This window comes from Petaurus breviceps, unplaced genomic scaffold, assembly GCF_028583685.1.
Source record: "Petaurus breviceps papuanus isolate PSGF00001 unplaced genomic scaffold, PetGlider_PUasm1.0 138, whole genome shotgun sequence".
Lineage (NCBI taxonomy): Eukaryota > Metazoa > Chordata > Mammalia > Diprotodontia > Petauridae > Petaurus > Petaurus breviceps.
In genome coordinates this window covers 16,864,392-16,887,480 of record NW_027185694.1, presented here as the reverse complement: position 1 = coordinate 16,887,480, position 23,089 = coordinate 16,864,392, and the positions used below count along the sequence as shown (strand labels likewise).

At 38.9% G+C, this 23,089-nt stretch overlaps 1 protein-coding gene across 2 annotated transcripts in view; it reads right to left on the bottom strand.

Annotated features, from left to right (window-relative positions):
- Positions 1-23,089, bottom strand: part of PRKCB (protein kinase C beta) — a 650,680-nt gene that overhangs the window by 366,733 nt on the left and 260,858 nt on the right. For both annotated transcript variants that reach the window (XM_069106305.1, XM_069106297.1), the window contains exon 4: positions 3,045-3,156. In XM_069106305.1, coding sequence (XP_068962406.1) covers positions 3,045-3,156 — 112 coding nt within the window. The remainder of the gene's footprint in view (positions 1-3,044; positions 3,157-23,089) is intronic.

The following is a 23,089-nucleotide window of genomic DNA, read 5'->3' as shown; positions in this document are numbered from 1 at the left end:
TCTAAGCTAGGTCATGTGATGTAATAGGAAGAGCACTGGATTTGGAGTCAGAAGACCCAGATTTGAATCCTAACTCCAACAGCATAGCTGTATAAGCTTGCTTAAGTCATGTTGCCTCTTTAAGTGTCATTTTCCCAAACTGTAAAATGGGGATAATACATGCATTAACTAGCAGTTGAGGCAACCAGTAAATAGAGGGCTGAACCTGGAGTCAGGAAGCACTGAGTTCAAATCTGGCCTCAGACACTTACCAGTTGTGTGACCTTAGGTTACCATTTGTTTACCTCAGTTTCCTCAACTGTAAAATGGGAGTAACAGTAACTGTAGAATGGAAATAATATCACCTCCTTTCCAGGGTGGTTATGAGGACTGAATTAGGTTATCTGTAAAGTACTCAGCACTGTGCCTACCACATGGTAGATACTAAATAAACACTAACTACTATTTATTATATTATCAAGGCAGCAAGGTGGTACCATAGTGCACAGAGCGCTAGGCCTAGAGTCTGGAAGATGCATCTTCTTGAGTTCAAATCTGGTCTCAGATATTTACCAATTGTGTGACCCTGGGCAAGTCATTTAATCCTGTTTGCCTCAGTTTACTCATTTGTAAAATGAGCTGGAAAAGGAAATAGCAAACCATACCAGTATCTTTGCCAAGAAAACCCTAAGTGGGGATCACAAAAAGTCGGACATGACTACTACTACTACTACAACTACTACTATGAGTACTTCTACTACTACTACTGCTACTTCTACCACTATTGCTACTGCTACTACTATTACTGCTGCTACTACTACCAATGATGATATCATCACAGGATTTCTGTGAATAAAACATGCTATAAACTTGAAGCACTCCAGAAATGTGAGCTCTTATTGTCAAACTTCCCATCCCCATGCAGATCCACACCTGCTATTTTCAGTCATTCTTGCTGGAGGGAGGTGATTCCTGGTTCTCAAAGGCAGCCAGTGGATTCAGTGCAAGCTGCAGCAGGATCTATCAAGCTGAAACTCCTCAGGAATGAGCCCAGTAACAGGCTGCATGCCTACTGTCTGATGACCAGCCTTGCTAAGTTCTGAAGGAGGATACAGGCACAGGGAAATGCCTTCAAGTAAGGGCACCTCTCAAGAGGGATAACTAAAGGTCAAGTATAAAGGGAAACACTGGTTATCTGTAATTGCTGATGACTACAGATTGGCCACAGGGGTTCTGGCTCATCCCTAGGCTGCTAGAGGGAAATGCATTTTTTTGGGCACAGCCAGTCTCGAAAACCATTTATGAACCGCATTTTGGGGACTGTGATCAGTCAGTAGAGAGTACCCACACTGATGAAATTACAAATCCCTGAAATAGCAAAGTACTCTTGCCTATACAGCCTCCAGCTGTTTTCCTCTCTGCCTTGAAAGATGGCTCTTTTCTTTGCTTGATGAAGGCATTCTCAATTACCAAGTGCCCCAGACGATGTCACTCAACCTACCCTCAAGGGTTCCTAGCAGACATGGGCTAAAATGTATCTAGTCTAGCTGACTCTGTACCAGTCCCCAAGGAAGGATAGCTTCTGCCTAGAAAAAAAAAAGGATGGCAAAGGATTGCTAAATTACACTGTCTTTTAAAACCTCTTGGTCCTGACTGATGAGAAATAGTCATATCTTCTTGAGAAAGGAAACAGTGTAATAGAAAGAATCCTGAATGTGGGATCAGATGGCCTAGATCTGACACTTACAAGTTAGCAGCTACGTGGTGCAGTGGATAGAACTTTGGAATACCTAAGTTCAAATCCAGTCTCAGATGCTTACTAGCTGTGTGACCCTGAGCAAGCCACTTACCCTCCATCTGTCTCAGTCTATTCATCTGTAAAACGGAGATAATACTGCCACCTACCTCACTGAGTTGTTATAAGTATTCAATGAGAATAATAAACTAAAGTCACTGTAAACCTTAAAGAGATGTATCAATGTCATCTACTATTATCATTCTCATTATTCAGAGAAGTTTATCACCAGGGTGTTGGTCATTAGAGTATAAGTTTAGAGCTAGACAGGCCCTTAAAGGTCACCTAGCCATAAATTTAGAGTCAGAAGTGGATTTAAAGTTTATCTAGTCTGAGTCTCTTATTTTAAAGATGAGGAACTGAGGCCCTAGAAGTTAAGTGACTTGTCCAAGTTACGTGATTTTACAAGTAATATGGACCACAGCCAGGAACTGAACCATGTCCTCTGACTCCAAATCCAGCTCTTTCCACTGTATCTCACTGCATCTAACTCCTTTATCTAACTGATGAGGAAACTCAGACCTGTCCTGATAAAGTGATCTGTCCAAGGTCCTAGAGGTGATAGCAGTCAGGATTCAAACCCAGATCCTCTGACTTCAAATCTGGTACTTTTTCCCCTGCACCATGCTCTCCCCCAATCAAAGATAAGGAGGCATTGCATTTGAGGCATTAAGAATCTCTTGTTGAGTGATGTAGTTTAGGTTTCAGGAACTGTTCCTAGTTTTAACTTAGCTGGCACATAGAACACATGGAGCAGAATAAAGTGAAATAAGGCTGATCACTAGTCGATTTTGTCTGTCAATTCTCATTTCATAGCAAAAGCAATAGGAGATCACTAAAGATTTGGGAGCTGAAAAGGCATATGGTTAGATTAATCTGACGATTCTAAGTTCTTGAATGATGATTTTATTTTTGACACAATTCATGAAGACCATCTTAACACATGTGGAAGAATTGCCATTTGCATTGGGATAAGAATGCCCACAATGGTAAAATTATACATCTAGAAACTGTAGAAGAGCTACCATCTTCATGATAATCCTCTCTCTAGAATCCACTTGGCCTTTAAATATCAGGCTGAGGGAAGAGATGCAGTCTTGCCCTAAACTAAGGAGACAGTAGCAATCACATTTCTGTTTCCAAACTATCCAAACTTGACCTAAAGAAAATTCACTTTGGACATAAACACCAAACCCAACAAATGTGTTCCTCTTGTTTGCTTCCAGCAGCCAATAAGGAGACAGAAAAGAGGTGAGGGGGTTTCACTTACTGTCACATTTCATTCCTTGGTGAATGAGCCCATACAGTAAAGAGCCGCAGTGATCACAAAATGTTGGACTGGAATAAGTGTGGATTTTAAACTTGTGCTTGCTCCGTGGATCCTGGAAATCAAGGGGGAGAAAAAGGATGATTGTTGATTCATTCAAATTTCAATAAGCCAACAATAGGCTATATTATTAAAATATCATAATAAATTTATAAAGTTATTATTAAGACATTCTAGGTAATTGTTTATAAGTAGATGCATAAAAAATAAACCTATACTTTAACTCTTATTGAATGAGTCCATTCCTTAAAGCCCAGTCAGTTCTACTCTGCTCATGTTACTCCCCTAACCAAAATCCTTCAATGAAATCCCATTGCCAACAGGATAAGGACCAAATTCCTTAGTCGAGCATTCAAAACCATCTACAAGAATAAATTCTGAATGGGTTGGACAGGTTCTAGGATAGAGTTTTAAATAATGATTATCAATAGCCCTACTAGGTCTTTGGAACCAAGGACAATGGAGTTCCAAAGCAAAGGAAACAGAATTTATTTCAGTACATCTCAGTTTCAAAACATTATGAAATTTAGAGTGCAAAGGACCCTTATAGATTATCTAGTCCAATTGCCTCATTTAATAGATAAAGAAAGGCCTAGAGCAGTTAAATGACTTGTCTTTGATTGCATGTTGTTGTTGTTCAGGCATTTCATTTGTTTCTGACTCTTAGTGACTCCATTTGGGGTTTTCTTGGCAAAGATACGAGGGTGGTTTTCTATTTCCTTCTCTAGCTCATTTTACAGATGAGGAACTGAGGCAAACAGGGTTAAGTGACTTGCCCAGGGTCACACAGCTAATAAGTGTCTGAGGGCAGATTTGAACTCAGGAAGATGTCTTCCTGACTTCAGCTGCCATCCCCAAGATTACACAGGTAGTAACAAAACTAGGATCTGAACCAAGATACTCTCACTCAAGGGCTATTTCCACTATGTCATGCTGCCTCACTCCAATACTCCAAACTCCTTCAAAAGAATTTTCATCTCTTAATCTTAGCAAAGAAATTTGTGGATGATGAGCAAACAGCAGCACCTCACAGCACATAGTAGGCACTTTAGTAAAAGGTCCCAAATTCAATTATACTTTAAAGTGATCTTTCCCTGATGAACTGTACTCTTTCTTACTGTCTCTAATCTGTTATACCCTTCCCAAGGGGACCTTTCCTTCTGAAGAGATACACTTCAGTTGTAAGGGTAAATAAGGTACATATCAGTCGATTGGCACCCTCCTGATTGCAGGCCATTGTCTTCATCAAATATCCTAAGATCTGCCTATGAGAAAGGCATGGGATCACTTAGAAAACATAAATCTCAAATATGGCTGTTATTGGGTGATACACCATTTTGAACAATCCCAAAGAAAAACCTGAAGAAAAAAATTCAAGAATTTAAATTTGTGTGAGCCATTTTAATTTGCTACTATTTTTCTTCACAAGGTTCCAAATCAGTGCTGTTCTGGTGAGATGAACAAATCCGCCCTTAATTCAGCAGAGCTAAAAGAATGAGACACTTGACTTTAGACTCCTGCTGATTTAACAGCACAGCATTCCACACTAACACCCTTTCACATGTAGAAAGTTATAAGTATAGACATTCTTTCTTGTGCATGATCCAAATGGCCACCTTCTAATAGCTGGCTTTGCCAAGTCTAAAGAAAACACTAAGAGTTTCTTGTTTAATGATAATTAAGCCATCTCTTGGAGGTCCCGAGACAATGAAATCTAGTCTATTAAGTCATGTTTCTGGCAATATTCCCCAGCCTTCATCATCATTATGGCATGTTTGCTAACTTCTCACTTAAAACTTTATCTTGAAGACTATAATTTACAATCTGTCCAGTTCTCACTTCCCAGCATGCTAGGCCTTTTAAAAGGCCAAGACATATAAAGAATGCATTGCGATTCATCGTCAAAAGAAAGTCAACAAAGCTGGGCACCGAAGTATGACAAACTGTCCATGTTGCGCTAATATTCTGAATTTAGGGAGCACTTGGATTCTGCTTTCCTGACATCTGGCCTCAAGTTTTATTTAGTGCTTACTATGTACCAGACATTTGCTAAGAGCTTAACAAGGATTATCTTATTTGATCCTCACAACAACCCTGGAAAAGAGGTGCTATTATATCCCCATTTTAGAGTTGAAGAAACTGAGGCAAACAGAGGGTTAGTGACTTGTCTGCAGCTAGTAAGTTTCTGAGGCTAGATTTGAACTCAGGCAGGACTTCCTAACTTGAGGCCCCATGTTATATCAGCTGTACCACCTAGTTGCCATGAAGGGTCTGTCTTGGGGGGTAGGAAGAGATAATTTTGGTTAGGTAAGGTAAGCAACAGGAAGTTCCTGAGAAAAATAAGTAAAGGGGTATAATAGTCAGGACATCTAGGTTCTAATCCCAGTTCTTTTTTTTTTAATTCTTTTTTTTATTAATTTGTTTGTTTCCTTTTCGTTTACAGGATTCAATTCCACAATTCCTTGAGTTTCACATTTTGTCCCCCTCCCTCCCCTCCCCCTCATGGCGGCTTACAGTCAAGTATAGGATCTGTAAATACTTTCACATTATACATTAGTCAGGTTATAAGGATGGATTGTACCAGCTGGCATGAAAAATCGTAAAGAGGACATAAAACCAAATAAGAGAAGGAAAAAGATCTGGTATTTTGCTTCCACCTGGATATAAACTTAGTTCTTTCTAGTTCTTTCTCTGGATGCACATATTTCTCTCCATCATGAGTCTTTTGGGATTGACTTATATCACTGAATTTCTGAGAAGAGTCCAGTCTATCAAAGTTGGTCATCACACATACGTTGTGTCTGTAATTGTGTACAAATTTCTCCTGGTTCTACTCTTCTCACTCAGCATCAGTTCTTTTAAGCCTCTCCAGGTAAATATGACGACTGTCTGCTCCTCGTTTCTTATAGCACAATAGTATTCCATAACATGCATATACCACAACTTGTTCAGCCATTCCCCAATTGATAGGCACCCCCTTAATTTCCAATTCTTTGCTACCACAAAAAGAGCTGCTATAAACATTTTTGTACATATGAGTCTTTCTCTCATTTCTATGATCTCTTTGGGATATAACCCTAGGAGTGGTATTGCTGGATCAAAGGGTATGAAAGTATTTATAGCCCTTTGGGCATAATTCCAGATTGCTCTCCAGAAAGGCTGGATCAGTTCACAACTCCACCAACAATGCATTAGTGTTCCAGTTTGCCCACATCCTCTCCAGCATTTGTCATTTTCCTGTTTTGTCATCTCAGCCAATCTGACTGGTGAGATGTGGTACCTCAGAGTTGTTTTGATTTGCATTTCTCATCTAATCCCAGTTCTGATACTAAATATGGAGTTGTAGGCAAGCTACTGTACCTCTCAGTCAACAAACTTTTGTTAGGGGTTCATCATGCACCAGGAAGAGTTTTATAATCAGAGAAATTAAGATAATTATCCTTGGACTACCTTGAGAGGCAGCCCAGTATAGGGGAAAGACTGAAGAACTGAGAGCTCTTCATACAAGTCAATCAATGTATGAGGGTCTCAGGTAAATCTCTAAGATTTGCTACAAATGTATTGCAATCTATCTCGAGGAGAGATTTCTTTGTGCTAGTTAGCTCACAGGGTTATTATGAGAAAAATATCTTCTAAAACCTATAGGATCATGTAAATATGAGTGATTTTGTTAGGAAGTTAACTCTGGTAACCCCAAAGGTACCTGAGGGAAGATACCAAGAAGAAGTAGACACAGTAATCTAATCCTGGGCTGGTTAGACCTTGGACTGGTCATCAAAGAGGTGGAAAAGTAGAGTTCAGGGAAGAGTTGTGGGAAAGGAAAGAGGAGGAATTAAATGCTGTACAGAGAGAATTAATAGAACATAGGGGCCTGGAGAAGTATTGACACTGACTCCTCCCCCAAAGGGAAAGCCCACGTGATATGTCTATTCTGAAAGAGAAGATTCATGAAACAATGCCAATTGTCTGGGATGACAACACACCTGACACATTGGCTAGCATGCCACTACTCTTACAGAATAGTGTGGTCTTAGAGGAATTGTGTGAGAAAAATTCTTCTGGCCTCCATTTATTGTGCCCTTTAAAGCATTACTGGGCTCATCTCCCAGGCTTTGATTTCCTGCTACAAATTCCTTTCCTGCTGTTTGCCTAGACTCTTGGATTTGATTACTGCAGGATCTGATTACTAGATGAACTTTGTCCTGACCCTAAACACTTGGACCACACCCACCTTCTCTAGGATTATTCTTTCCCTCAGATCATGTTCATTGTTCTTCTTTTTCCTTACCATGCCTCAATTCCCTTCCCAAGTTTAAGTGATTCAATAATCATCAGTCACCAAATTGTTAGGGCTGTTCCAAACTTGGTATTTTTTAGTTCTATTTAAGGGAAGGGGGCCTGAATTGTCATATTCCATCCTTCGAGGCCCATCTTCTCAAAGCAGCCTTTCTTCATCCCACCAGACCACTTTAAAGGTCTCTTTAAAGTCATTAAATTTCAAACCTCTAAAGATTGTGAGTCAATGATTGGGGGCCACTTAGAAGGAAAGCCTCCACAGAGGGAAAGAAGATATGGGTTTGAATCATTTCTCAGACACAGTTGTGTGACTATCAGAAAGTCACTTAACCTCTGGGTGTCCCAGAGTGTCTCCTTCATATATAAAATTAGAATAATAGTACTTTTGGGAAATAGTATGGTCCAATGGATAGAATGTTGGTTTTGGTGTTAAAAATGCTAAAAAATAAAGGGCAGGCAATTCTGGATCAGGGTAGGGTTCTGTGGGCAAAAGCAGCAAAGTAATGGTCTAGAAAGTGGGTAATTAACATGGTTTCATGATACTATGAAAATGATCATTAGGGGTCTTTTTTCCTCACACAATTTCTCTGCCCCAGACAGTATATATCCCATTGCCTCCTTATTTTGTCATGGTCTTACAATTAAATACTTAGAGTGGTAATGGACCTTAGATGTTACCCACTCCTATCCTCTTCAATTTGGAAATGAGTAAACTGAGGCCCAAAGAAGTTAAGTGACCCAGCAGAGGCCACATGAACAATAAATTTTACAGTGTCAAGACTTGAACTCCCATCTTTTGACTTCAAATCCAACCTTCTATCTACTGGATCATACTATCTCCCAAAAGTACTATTATTCTAATATCATATATGAAGAAATTGGGGTACTCAGAGATTAAGTGACTTACTGATGGTCATACAACTGTACTTGAGAAAGGATTCTAACATCAAATTACGCATATCTGCTCTGCCCCACTACATGCCCATTGGTCCTGGAGAGCAAAAATGGGTTTGGTCTTACTTAACTCGTCTATTAATGATATGTCAGAGCTGCTTCAAGAGAGATGAGCAATGCTGAGAAGTCAAGCTGGAAAGGGGGTTTAGGGAGGAGTGGGGAGGAGTTGGAGTTTCCAGCCTAATCATTTAAACATGGGCTGACACAGGTTCAGCTGATCCTGGGCATAGGAACATAAGGCAGGGGCAACATAGGTCCCAATCACATCCCCAAGCACCAGTATGTCCTTCCTATCTACAACACCCCATGTCTAAGTAAAGGACATGAACATCTGTTATAGAGACATTAGCAAAAGAATTAGGAGGTAATGTGTGAAGAGAAAACAGTAAACCTGAAAATACTGTACAGGAGTCTGAATAAAGATTGCTTCCCCCAAAGAAAGACAGACTACACCACCACCAACAATCAAGAAAAATGTGTGTGTATACATACACATATACATATATACTTATATATGATATGTATGTGTGTGCCTCTATGTGCAATTATGCATGTATATGTACATATATATATATACACTCACAAAACAATGAAAATAATACCCATCAATTATTTGCACTCAGGATTTATATAAACTATATGTGGGGTGAAGTGGGGAGAGTGCATTGGATTAATGTAGTAAATTGCTTAGAGAGATGTATAAGAATTGGATGTATGACAAATGCCCTTAATAGAGGGCATCGCCAAATGAGAATATTCCTTCTAATACAGATCAGCCCCTTCTTTACAACTTTTACTGTCAGAAAAGTGCCTAGAGCACAGAAAGGTTAAGTGACTTGCCCGGTCATGTAGCCAGTAGATATCAGAGGCAGGACTTGGAACTCCGATCGTCACTCCCACTTTCCATATGCAGCTCTGCTTGGTTTCAACTCCATGGAACATGCCTAAAGTCCCCCTTTCCAGATTCCTTTTTTGTGTTGTCTTCCCCAATTAGAATGTAAGCTCCTTGAGGGTAAGGGCTGGTTTTCTTTGTCTTATTTGTGTCACCAGTATTCATCAGCATAGTGACTGATTCATAGTAGGTGCTTAATAAATGTTTATGCAATTGAATTCTTGGTTCCAAGCCTAACAAGCCTAATCTATTATGCCATGCTTCCCATTTAGAAATATGGATGAACAGTAAAATTTCAGTTGGGAAACTTACATTTGAGAAGAATCCTGAAACTATGCCATGAAATGTATCTCCCTGAGTAAAGCAGACAGTCCTGCCCTTCACCTGTGGATCCTTACAATGGCTTATACATCCTGGACAATCAATAAAGATTTGATGAATGAATAATAAGGAAGTAGAAAATTACACTATCACCAAAACAAAACAAAACAGAAACTGGGGTTTGGCTTTCCTTCATGCTCGATAATTTAAATCTTATTTTGACTAAGAACCACATAGCTGACAAGTGGCTGAGTGCAGAGACATAAATTAATTTCCTGGTCTGATCTTCCTTGGGTCTGTACGGTCAGATTAACTATGAAAGAAAGGAAGGATGACGGTGATGTAACTGTGTTTCTAAGGCTAATGACCAGATCTTCTATTGCAAGGCCTAGAAACAGGGATGGAGTGGGTTTATGTTTATGTCTGATGCATCGAAAATCAGTTATAATATATTTTTTTTAAATCTCACTGCAGATGCATTACAAAGCTATGGTACAAAATAAATCCAACTCTGTATAATAAAGCAGATAGAGTAGAAAGGACACTATACTTGGAGTCTAGAGATCTGGGACTTGACAACATTCTATCATTAGCGTGATCCTACCCATATTATATCCCCTTTCTATGTAAAATTTCTTCCTCTGTAATGAAATTAGATTAGATAAGGGGTTCTTTACCTGAGTTCTATGAAAATATGGTTTTTAAAAATATTTTTATTACTATAGTTGAGCATAATTGATTTCCTTTGTAATTCTACACTTGTTTCTGCATTTAAAAAAATATCATTCTGAAAAAGGATCCAAAGGCTTCAGACTACCAGAAGGGTCCATGACAGAAAAAAAAGGATTAAAAAAAATCAGTTTTCTACATGGCCTCTCGGCCCTTTTCAGGCTCAGATAATCAATGCCCCATTGTCTCTTCAATGCTAACATTCTGTGTACTAAGGACCATTCCAGTTCTCAGTTTCTGCATTCTAAGGTGCTTTCTGACTCTAAGATTCTGGGATTCTATTATCCTATGTTTGCGTACAGCCTATTTTTATGGAGACTGTATTTTAGCATCCGATGTCCCCATTGAGTACAGTAGCTGTTTAAGGGAATATTCACACTGCATCAGATCACACCCTCAAGTTATAAATAAATCCTCTCTCACCCACCAACACACACACACCCCCTCCCAGCAACCCCCTTCCCCAATCATGGCAAATGCCAGGGATGCAGCACTTTCTTTCCTCTCGCTGCTGAATTTGGAATGCTTGAATGCAAATGTATGACACGAAATTACATAACCTCTGAAGTCCCTGTCAGCTTGATTTATGGGTGTATTTCAAAGCTCCCAAGTATGCTACCGCCCTGCTCTGCTCTACCATGGTAGACCTCAGAAATCTGCTTTTCAGAATAGCACACAGAACCTTTTTATAGCTGAATTAGTGAATTACAAAGTGAACTCCTGCAAACTGCAGCTGAAAGAAAATACTTCCTTCCTCCTTCTTTCTGGGTGGCTATGAGCCAAGAGAAAGGGCCCTAGGCCAGAGACTGCCACAGACCTGCCCAAGGAAGGAAGAACTTACTTGTTCATGGCAGACAGAAATAAATACTGCCCCCAATTAGGAAGAAGGAAGTCTGGAGGGCACTGGTGTCAAGAATGGCCGTGAATTTTTCTAGACTGACTATAATCCAAGGGCTATGCTACACCCAGGAATCTTCTATTCCTTCCTTCTTTACAGTTAGTAAACAGCACCAGGAACTAGAGAAAGACAGTAAATATAAAGTGGAACTAGGAATATATTTTTAAAAAGGGGGGGGGCAAATTGATTCTAAAACCTAAGAAGTTAATAATTTATTAACTACCTGCCTACCTGTGCAGGTATCTAACTGTATCACCTGGAAGCCAGACCCTGTCACTGGTGTAAACTTGAGGAGGTCACACCACCTGTCTAAGTCTCAATTTCTCCATCTGCAGCATGAAGGGGTTGACCCAGGTAATCTTAAGGTCCCTTTTGCCTCTAAATTCTATGACTTGTGATCTGATGTGGTATGTTCTAATGACCTTAAAGCTTGAAGTCTGCAATACCTGTGGGATATATAACCTTGGGACCAGATAACTGAGAGTGACACCTACTTTGCTCTACAGAGAACAAGGTGGTGGACTGTAGGCACAGATGTGTTTCATATCCTGTCAGTCACAATAGAAGAGAGCATTCTATGGTAAGAGAGGAGGGAATGATTAGTGAGTCAAAGTGAAATTTAAAAAAAAGGTATCAATGAAACATTTCTCAAAATAAAATAAAAAATATGTATACAGGGAATTGGCCCTGTTCTCTTAGAGAGTTCATCTGCTCTTACAGCTTCCACTATTATCTCAATGCAAATGACTCCAAAATATATAGGTCTTTAGTTCTGACATCTCACCTTTCTTCTAGTTCCATTTTTCTAATTGTATGAGGGCATCTCTCACTGGATACCCTGATGCTAATTCCAACTTATCATCTGTTATTGTTACTAAGTCATTTTCAGTCATGTTCTAACTCTTGATGACCCCATTTGGGGTTTTCTTAGCAGAGATGCTGGAGTGTTTTGCCATTTCCTACTCCTGCTCATTTTTACAGTTAGGGAAACTGAGTCAAATAGGGTGAAGGGACTTGCCCACGGTCACACAGTTACTAAGTGTCTGAGGCCAGATTTGAACTTGGGAGTCTTCCTGACTCCGGGTCTGGCACTCTACCCACTGCACCACCTAGCTTACCATAACCAAAGTCAAATTAATCATCTTTTCCTTGAAACCAGTTCTCCTTTCCATCTTCTTTGTTTCTTTTAGTGGTATAACTATTTTATCAGTCTTCCCAACTAGAAATTTAGTCACCACCTTTGATAATTGCCCTTCTCCCAGACAGACACAACCTGATACCTCCCCTACAAATTAAGAGGGCAAAGTAAAATGGGTGGCTAGGTAGCGCAGTGAATAGAGCACCAGCCCTGGAGTCAGGAGGACCTGAGTTCAAATTTGGCCTCATACACTTAACACATGCACACACAAAAACTAGCCATGTGACCTTGGGCAAGTCACTTAACCCCAATTGCCCCTCCCCCCCCAAAAAAAGAGGGTAAAGTAAAAGAGTTTTGAGAAAAGATAACTATAATCCCATGGCCTAAGACTTTAGAACAGAAAAGACTTTAGAATAGGGTATCAAATTTCAGCTCACCATAAAGAACAACTTCCTAATAATGAGAGCTGCCCAAGAAGAGAATGGGCTAACTCAGTAGGTCATTAAGTGTTGAGTTCTAGAGATGTTTAAGCAAAGCTTCAAAGTGCACTGGGCAGGGGTGCTATAAAGGACATTTCCTCACTGTTAGACTAGATACCCTCTAAGATCCCTCCCAAATCTAATTTCTAAGTCGGCTGAAAAGCCATGGAAGACTATTAAGGAACAAAATTGAAGGACACAACCAAAAATGATTTAAATAAGGAAGAAGCAAATATGTCTAAAAAGACATATGACTATATATCTGGTAAGATATTTGAAAGGAAGAAGCAATGCCATGCTATCCAAAGTCAAATATAGAGAAATGGTGGAGACCTTTCAGGAAGGCTGAATCCCAGTGTGACCTAACACTTGCCAAAAAAAAATCTAAGAATGTCTTCTAAGTGTTTTAACTCATGTTGGGGGCAGCTAAGGAGCACAGTAGAATGAGCCATGTTTTAAAGGAAAAGAAGGAATCTATGAAGTGGAAGTAAGGAAAAAAATGTATTTCAGTTATAGGGGGTGGTCAGTACAAAGGCAAAGCGAAAAAATGGAGCATTGCATGTGAGGATTATCATCCATGTCAGTCCAGACCTGGAGTTAGGCAGACATGAGTTCATATCTGGTCTCTGACACTTAGTAGCTGTGTGAACCCTGGGAAAGTCACATAACCCTGTTTGCCTCAGTTCCTCAACTGTAAAATGAGATGGAGAAAGAAATGGCAAACCACTCCAGCATCTTTCCCAAGAAAGCCCCAGAGGGGGTCAGGGAGAGTTGGATATGACTGAATAATCTAGACAACCAAAAAACCCAGGTTGGAGGCAAGAAGGACAGGACTTATCATTTTACAATGATAAGAGATAACAGGGGAAATATGATTTATTCAACTAAATATTTTATGTCTCTCTTCTCTATTACTGTTCAATCATTTTTCCATCATTGTCTGACTCTTCATGACCCCATTTGGGGTTTTCTTTGGGGAAAAACTGGAAGGGATTACCATTTCTTTCTCCAGTTCATTTTACAGATAAAGAAACTGAGATCAACAGATCTCAGTTAAGTGACTTGCCCAGGGTCACACAGTTACTGTCTGAAGCCAGATTTGAACTCAGGAAGATGAATCTTCCCAATTCCCGGCCTGGCACTCTATCCACCATGCTACCTAGCTGCCTTTTTCTCTTCTCTACTAGGATGATTATCCTCACATGCAACACTCCATTATCTCTCTTTGCCTTTGTACTGACCATATCCTGTAACTGAAATACATTTTCTCCTTACTTCTACTTCATAGATTCCTTCTTTTCCTTTAAAACATGGCTCCATGAAACCTTTCCTGATTCCCACAACTGCTAGTACCCTCCTTCCTAAGCTACTGTGTATATCCTATAGTTGTTTGCTTTTACATTCATGATACACACATATACATACATATGTGTGTATAAGTATATATGTATATGTGTGTATGTATACATGTGTATGTATATGTATGTGTATACACACACATGCTTGGTTTCTCCCTTATTAGCATGCAAGCTCATGGTGAGTAGAGATTATTTCGATCTTTATACTTCAATCCTCAGTACCTAACACTGTCCCTGGTGCACAGTAAATACTTAATAAAAACCTGTTGATTAATTGATCTCACATGGGAAAAGATTGGTGGGAGGGGAAAGTTAAGAAAGAACTGATACCCATCGAAAGTTAGTACATAGCTGTACTTCATGAATTAATGTCAACTCATTTGAACAAATTATATCACAGGATACTAAAAGAACTTGGGTATACCATTCTTAATTAAATATTAGAGATCTTTGAGGAATCGTGGTCCTCATCCTCCTTTTTCCTCAGTAACCAATACTGTTGACCGATATTTCTACCTGGACTTCCCACTGACACCTCACATTCAAAATTTCCACAGTAAAAAATGTCATCTTTCTCCCTAATCCTCTTTCTGATTTCTATATTTCTACAAATGCTATCATAATTTACCTTATCACTCAAGTAATCAAAATCTTATGATCATGAATTAAGCTCCCTCACTGTCCACATGCCATTAGTTACTGTCCTCCCAATTCTACCTCCATGATATTTCTAGTATCTGCCCCTTACTTTCTATTCTAGCTGCCACCACTCTATCAGAGGTCCTTTAGTTTTCACCAAAACTAAATAAAGACAATTTCAATAAAGACAATTCATTTCAACAGCCATTTATTAGCCTAAACTGGTCTCCCTGTCCCTAATCCATACTCTACCTGGAACCAGAGTAATTATTCCCTATTATGCAGAGCTGACTGTAGAATAATAGAATAATTTATGGCAGCTCTTTTCTGAGAGTAGAGAATTAGAAACTGAGGGGAGGCACATCGGTTGGAGAATGGCTGAATAGGATGTAGTGTTTAGTTATGATGGAATACTATAGTACTATAAGAAATGATGAGCAGGATGCTCTAAGAAAAACCTAGGAAGAGTTACATGGGTTGATACAAAGTGACATGTACTGGGTACAAAGTAACAGCAATATTGTAAGATGATCAGCTGTGAATCACTTAGCTATTCTCAGCAATACAACGAACCACGACAACTCTGAAAGACTTAGCATGAAAAATGCTATCCATTCCCCAAAAAAGAACTGATGGTGTCTAAATACAGCCTGAAGCAACTTTGGTTTTTTTTTTTACCTTCTTTATTTTTATTGATTTTTTTGTCTGTGTTTTCTTTTACAACATGACTATTATGGTTATATTTTGCATGACTACACATATATAACTTGTATGGAATTGCTTGCCTTTTCAATGGGGTTAGTGAGTGGTATGGAGAAAGGCAGAGAATTTTGAACTCAAAGTTTTAAAAATATATGTTAAAAAACTGTTTTTACATGTAACTGGGGGAAATTTAAATACTAAATAAATAGGAAAAAAAGGAAAAATAATAATAGAATATCAGGGTTGTAAAGAACCTTAGAGGCCATTTAGTTCAAACTAGTTCTAAGCAAAATTTCCACCACTCCAAAATTTTTCTGACAAAAATTATCCAGCCTCCACTTTACTACAATTCAACACTATTAAAAGTACCAAATGGTACCTAATATTTATCATGCACAGTGCTAGTACTTAATATTTATTATGCATAGTTCAAGGTGGACTGATTGTACAAAGATGAAAACCAAGTCTCTTCCTGTTGGAGTTTCCAATCAATTGGAGGAATATGCCACAAATGCTAATAAATATGACAAAAGGTAAAATGCAATGAGAACAATGGAGAGATACAAAATAAATGTGCTTTTTCAAAAAAAATCAAGGAAAGGTTATTTTCAGCTGGGGCAATTCATGAGGGCTTCACAAATGAATAAATGAAGTAAGCATTTACTATGTCAGAAGCTGGGATAATTGATGACTATATCAATACAAGTAAGTAAGTCTCTGACCTTGAGGATAGGACTAGCATTCTAAGTAAAAGACAACATGTATGGGGAGTAATGGAAGTGGCACCTTAGCTAGAAGATAAAGATTATGACAGAAATGCAAAAGGATTATATCTAGGCATAAGGAGTAACCTGATAAAATGCAGAATTTTGAGAGGGGACAGGATGAGATAAGGTATCTCCTAGTAGGGTAATTTGTCTGAAACACCAGAATCCTTAAAATACAGTTGCATGAAATAGGCTTGGGAGGTAGGTTGGAGCTAACTTATGATGGGTCATAAATGCCAAGCTAAAGGGTTTTTATTTTATCCTATGAGCACAGGATAACACTGGGGTTGATAAACAGGGAAATGTTCATTGGAAAGAGTATTTTGGGAGCCATGTGAAGAATGTATTGAAGGGGATGATGGTACTATCAGCAGAAACAAGAAAGCTAGTAGGAAAGACAGGTGCTGGAGAGGAGTCGATAAGGGCAGATTTGGACATGTCGCGTGTGAAATGTCAGGAGGACCAAGTAAAAATGGCCAGAAGGCAACTGGAATCATGGAACCAGAATTTGTGTGACAGGCTAGGGAAGGAGATTCAGATGTCAGAATCATTTGTATAGAAGTCATAATGGAAGTTATGGGGATGGTGGATCTCACATAGCATTTTGTCCTTTTCATATTCTATTTTGTATTTTAATAATTCATACATTTGATACTTCTCCTTCACTTTAAGCCATAGAAGCAGTTAGATGGTAAAGTGGATAGAGACATGGAGTTGGAATCAGGAAGACTTGAAGAAAATCTGGTCTCAGACATGGACTAGCTGTGTGACCCTAGGCAAGCAGCTTCTCTGCTTGCCTCAGGTTCCTCATCTGAGAAACTAGGGATAATAGTAGCACTCACCTCCCAGAGATGTTGTGAGGATCAAATGAGATATTTGTAAAGCATATAAGACCATGTCTGGCATGTAGTGGATACTTAATAAATGCTTTACAAAAATAAATAAAGCTCCATGAGGTCAAGGCCCATGTAATATTGATATAGTGATAAAAAAAATCTTCTGTTAAATTGATCAGCCCCACTCTAGGGACTGAGCTAATTTCAAAGGAAGGTATAAGCACTATTTAATGCATTTGACAGAATTTCTCTCTGTGTTCTTATGGAGAAGATGATAATAATAATATAGATAATAGATAATAATATAGGTAGAATTCTTTTAATAACAATGCAAAATGTAGTAGATTGATAGATTAATGTTGACTTAGAAGTCTCTAGTGGTGTAAGATATGAGAAAGATACATTCTAAATTTTAGGAAAGCAGCCTTTAAAGGAAGACAGAGAAAGGATAAGTAAACCTCATGACCTAAACTTTAGCCCTGAAGTAATGGGGAACTCTCAAGAATCAAATTTTGTGGACACAAAGAAAAATTATTCTTATAAGGAGAAAAATGGGAGCTGTCTAAAGATGTCATTGCGAAAAACTTCCCATCCCAATCTGTGTAAAGGAAACCCTTAGATCAGCTATTATTTAAAAAAAAAAAAACATATATAAAGGGTAGCTAGGTGGCATAGTGAATAGAGCGCCGGCCCTGGAGTCAGGAGGACCTGAGTTCAAATCTATCCTCAGACACTTAACACAAAAACTAGCCATGTGACCTTGGGCAAGTCACTTAACCCCAATTGCCCTCCAAAAAAAAACAAAACAAAATGTAGATAGATAGATAATATAAATTCAGTTGCATATGAAATTTTCTTATTACATTTTCCTGCCACAAGTTCATATTTCTTGATGTTTGCGAAGTTCATAATAAAAAGGGAGATTTAAATAAAAGATGTTCAGAAGGCAGAAAACAAGAGCAGGTAATAGAGTAAGAATAGGAAAACAGGTCATAATCCCATAAGGAAAGTAACAGCAAGGTGCGGCTAGATGGCACAGTGAATAGAGCACCAGCCCTGGAATCAGGAGGACCTGAGTTCAAATCCAGCCTCAGATGCTTACTAGTCATGTGACCTTGGGCAAGTCACTTAACCCCAATTGCCCTGCCTTCCCCCCTCCAAAAAGCAAAAAACAACAACAACAACAAACAGTGACAGCGTCCTTAATATCAGAAGGAGCAAAGGCTTGTGAGGAACACTAAGAATAATTAAAAAATTAAGTTACATTGGAGAGGAAAGACAATCAATGAAAAGATATGATTCTGCTCAAGGTAGAGAGCAACAGAATAACAAATGAAAGAAGGCAGAACTACTCAATTTGTACTTTTCCTCTGCTTGCTCTGTCAAGGTGAATAATCCTTGAACTAGAAATAATAAAAACAGAAATGCCTAACAGGAGTTGAGGCCTAAGATAATAAGAAGATAGATAGTAAGCATCTTGCTGCCTGTGATGAGCTCACATCACCAGTCCTAGACAAACTGTATCCCAGGACACAAAAAGACCTGGCAGGTGATATTGCTATTGTTGTTGAGTCGTTTCAGCAGTGCTAACTCTTCATGACCCCATTTAGGGTTTTCTTGGCAAAGATAATGGATTTGCCATTTCCTTCTCCAGCTCATTTTACAGATGAGAAAACTGGTGCAGGGATAAGTGACTTGCCCAGAGTCACACAGTTAGTGTCTGAGGCCATATCTGAACTCAGAAAGATGAGCCTTCCTGACTACAGACCCATCATTCTATCCACCACACCTAGACCACTGTCTATAATCTTTGAAAGACTGTGTAGAAGTAGAGACATGCTAACCATATTTTCAAAAAAAGGGAAGAAGATAGCATCAACACACTACATGCAAGCGATGTTGGCTTTAATTTTGGGCAAAATTCTACAATATATTATTAAAGAATTGGTATCTGAATACCTAGAATGGGAAGCAGTGATTACAAGCAAGGATGGCTTTATCAAAAGTAAGCTATGAAAGACAGATCTCTTTTTCTGAAAATTATTAAACCGGCAGATTAAAAGAATGAGGTAGGTATCATTTACCTACATTTCAGAAAAACATCTGACAGACTCATTCTACCCTCAAGGGAAACAACAGTAAAATTGGGCACACATAATATATGTGGATTTATAAAGGAAAATGATCAGACCCAAAAAGTTGGCCATTGATGGATTGAGGTAATTGTGGAAGGACATCTCAATTCAGTGTATTATTTCTCATTACTCTTCATGACTCTATGCTATTCAAAAATTTTAGGAGCTAAATGGAATAGGGTAAGGAGAAAGACCTTTCTCTTAGAGTGAGTGGGAAGAGATCAATAATTCTGGATGCCAGAGAGGTCAAGGAGAAGAAGCATTGGATTTGAAAATTAGGAGGTAATGTTAAACCTTGTAGAAAGCAATTTCAGCAAAGTTTTATGAAAAATATCCAGGTATGAGTAAGACCTAAGAAAATGGTGCTACACCATAAGTTATGGTGGTTTCACTGTCAGTTCAAAATATCTGACACCAAAGGAAGAAGCAAAATGACGTCATGGAATCTCATATCTAGAAGGTATCTAAGAGGTCTTCTGTTGTAATCTACAACTAAGAAGGAACCTACAGGTGCTCTGGTCAAAGGACTCTTCCTTTACCTCTTTTGTCAGTGAAATATCCAAAAGCAGTTGACTGAGAATAAAAAAGGTAATCTAAATAAGCCACAAAAGGAGAAGGCAGTCATTCTCTTCTGTGAAAAATTGAGAATTGGCTGTATTTGCACAAACAGATCTTCAGAATTCATTCCTCCAAATAGTTTTGGCAGGAGAATGAGACGAAACACCAGGCCTATTTTGACTCCAATCCAGTAACTACTCACCACTTTGGCTCAACTGAATCATGTTGAACTTATTACTAAAAAGGCAGGCAACTTCTGTATTCTTGCTGTGCCATGGAATATTTCAACATTCCTGTAATAATTAGACTCATAGAATGCTACCAATGGAAGAGGGTGAGAACATAGAATGTCAAAACCAGAAGACCTTAGAATTTATAATGTCATTTAGAATTTAGAACATGTAATGTCAAAGTTGGAAGAGACCTTAGAATTTAGAGTTTTCAAGCTAGAAGAAATCCTAGAATCTAAAAAAGTTAGAGCTGAAAAGGACCTTAGAACGTAATGCTCAATTCAAAGAATCTAGCAATCATCAAATCCAATGCCATCATTTTACATCTAGGAAACTGGAGTCTCGAAATCTGAAGGGTTTAAAGGCAGTAAAGTCTAGTGGTAAGAGTACTGTGCATGGAATTAAGTCAATAAACATAAGCACCACCTATCTGCCAGGTATGGTGCTAAGTGTTGGGGATAGAAAAAGAGGTTAAAAAAATTCCTATCTTCAGTGAGTTTTGAAACCTAGTGAAAGAGACAACAAATAAATAAATAAATAAATAAATAAATAAATAAATGTGTGTGTGTGTGTATATATATATATATATATATATATATATATATATGTACATATAAGATAAATAGGAAAAAATAAAAGAATTAAAGCACTAGAATTATGAGGGGGTGGGAAGGGCTTTCTATAAAAGATGGAGTTTCAGGTAGGACATAGAGGTCAGAAGTCAGTCAAAAAAATCCAAGTTCAAGCCCCAACTCCCCCAATAATGACCTTTGTGACCTTGGGCATGTCACAGTAATTTACAGTTTTCTCATCTGAAAAATAGTGATAATAATACCCACATGACCCAAGTGTCCTACAGAGATTTTGTAAGGATCAAATAAGGATGTGGCCATTTTGAATAGGACCCAGGTTTCCTGGACCTGCACCAGTGCTGCCCCTTCCCAAGGTCATTTCTTTTTCCTCCATTTTCCCAAAGTCCAAAGGTTCTCAGGAACCAGTGGTTTCCGGGAAATGGTCTTTTGTCAGCCTGTGAGATCTTTCCCCCAAGGGAAGCCATGGTGATGCACAATACAAGGCATCTGCAGCCTCTCTTCATGTCACAGCACTTTTCCCTTCATGGGGAGAAGAAACAGTTGGTCTCATTTTTTCTGACACCGTCTATCATGGATTTTTCCCCTCCACAGCATGAGATAGTTTGCCTCCTTGACAGTAAAGGACAAAGGAGGCAGCTGGAAGCAATTCTTTCTGACCTTTCAGTATTTCATTTGCTTTTAAGCTGTTCCCATTAACCCATGGTAGGTATACAAGAGAGTACATTATGAAATTCACAATGGTTAATGAGATCTTGGGTGGCTTTAATAGAAAGATAGCATTCAAGTGAGAAAGAGGTTGGCTTTGATGTCTTCTGTTCAGACAACATATAGAATATTGTGTTCAGTTCTAGGCACTCTATTTTGGGAAGCCATTGACAAGTCAGAGCTCATCCAGAGGAGGGAACCAAGATGGTGAAGGGACCATGCCATATGAAGGTAGCTTCAAGGAGTTCCAAGGACAAAGAATCAATCACTCTGTGGCCAACCTAATGGCGATGTGCCTCTCTACACTTGGACTGGTCTCCAGGAAACAGCCTTGATGCTGTCCCTCCAGCTCTGTAGAAACCTGCTGTAACTTGCATTCTATTGGCATCACCCTCAAGAACTTCCACAGAATGGTAAGGGATCAGAGTAGGAATTTGTGGAGGACTTTAGTCTGAAGAAAAAAATATTTAGGGATAAAATGATCACCTTAAGTATTTAATGGGTTGCCAAGTAAGGAGTGATTAGGCATTGTCTTTGGTCCAAGAGAAAACTTGAACAAGGGGATGGAAGTTACAAGAGAGCAAATTTTAGCTCAACCTAAGGGAAAACATTCCCAACCACTTTAGCTGTCCAAAATGGAAATGCTCTTCTTTAGAAGCAATGTGGTATAATGGATAGTCAGTCTTAGAGCAGGTAGACCTGAGGCCCCATTCTTTTTTTTTTTCGAGAGGGAAAGGCAGGGAAATTGGGGTTAAGTGACTTGCCCAAGGTCACATGGCTAGTTTTTTTGGTATGTTAAGTGTCTGAGGCTGGATTTGAACTTAGGTCCTCCTGACTCCAGGGCCGGTGCTCTATTCACTGCACCACCTAGCCACCCCTGAGACCCAGTTCTAACTCTGACACAAGCTGACTATGAGATCTTAGCAAGTCTCAGTCTCTGAATACTTATACTGATAAAATTACAGGTCTGGCTAATCCTGATCCTGATCCTTTATTCCAATGGCATTAAAGCCTTTAAGCAGAAGTTGGATGATCATTTGTTAGAGAAGTTATAAATTAGATTCCTGCTCAAGCTAGGATGGGACTGGATGACCTCCAGCGACTCTGAGATTCTACATTCCTATGATTCTATGAGTTTTGCAGAGGAGCAATAGCCCAGCGTATAAAATGAAGATCACTCAAGTGAAGTCAGTGAGCATGGTAGCTTTCACGTATAGCACCCTAGTTTAAATAGAAATGGACTTGGAGTCCAGATGTTTGCATTCTTATTCTGGTTCTTGAACTTAAGAGCCATGGGGGAGAGCTCCAGTTATTTTATTTTACTGGGTCTCAGTTTCCTCACCTATCAAATAGTAGTAATAATACTCACACTAGTACAAAGAGTGCCGACTTGAGAGTCAGAGGATCTGGATTTAAATCCAAGCTCTTCTACATCCTACCTGTGTGACCTTGTCACTCACCTCTCTCTAGGACTTAGTTTCTTCATCTGAAAAATGAAAAGACTGAACTAGATGACCTCTAAGGTCCTTTCCAGTGATCCTAGATCCATGATCCACTGAATTTCAAGGTTTTGTTTATATTATTTCATCAGTTACTCAAGGTAAACTTGTTAACATATTCTTATTTCATAGATGAGAGAATGGAGGCACAACTTCACAATCACAAAGCTAGCTTGAAGACTAAGTTGACTACTTCTAATTCTTTAGAACTGCCTGTTTCTAAAGACTGGGTACCTTGAAAAATGAAGGACAGAACTTC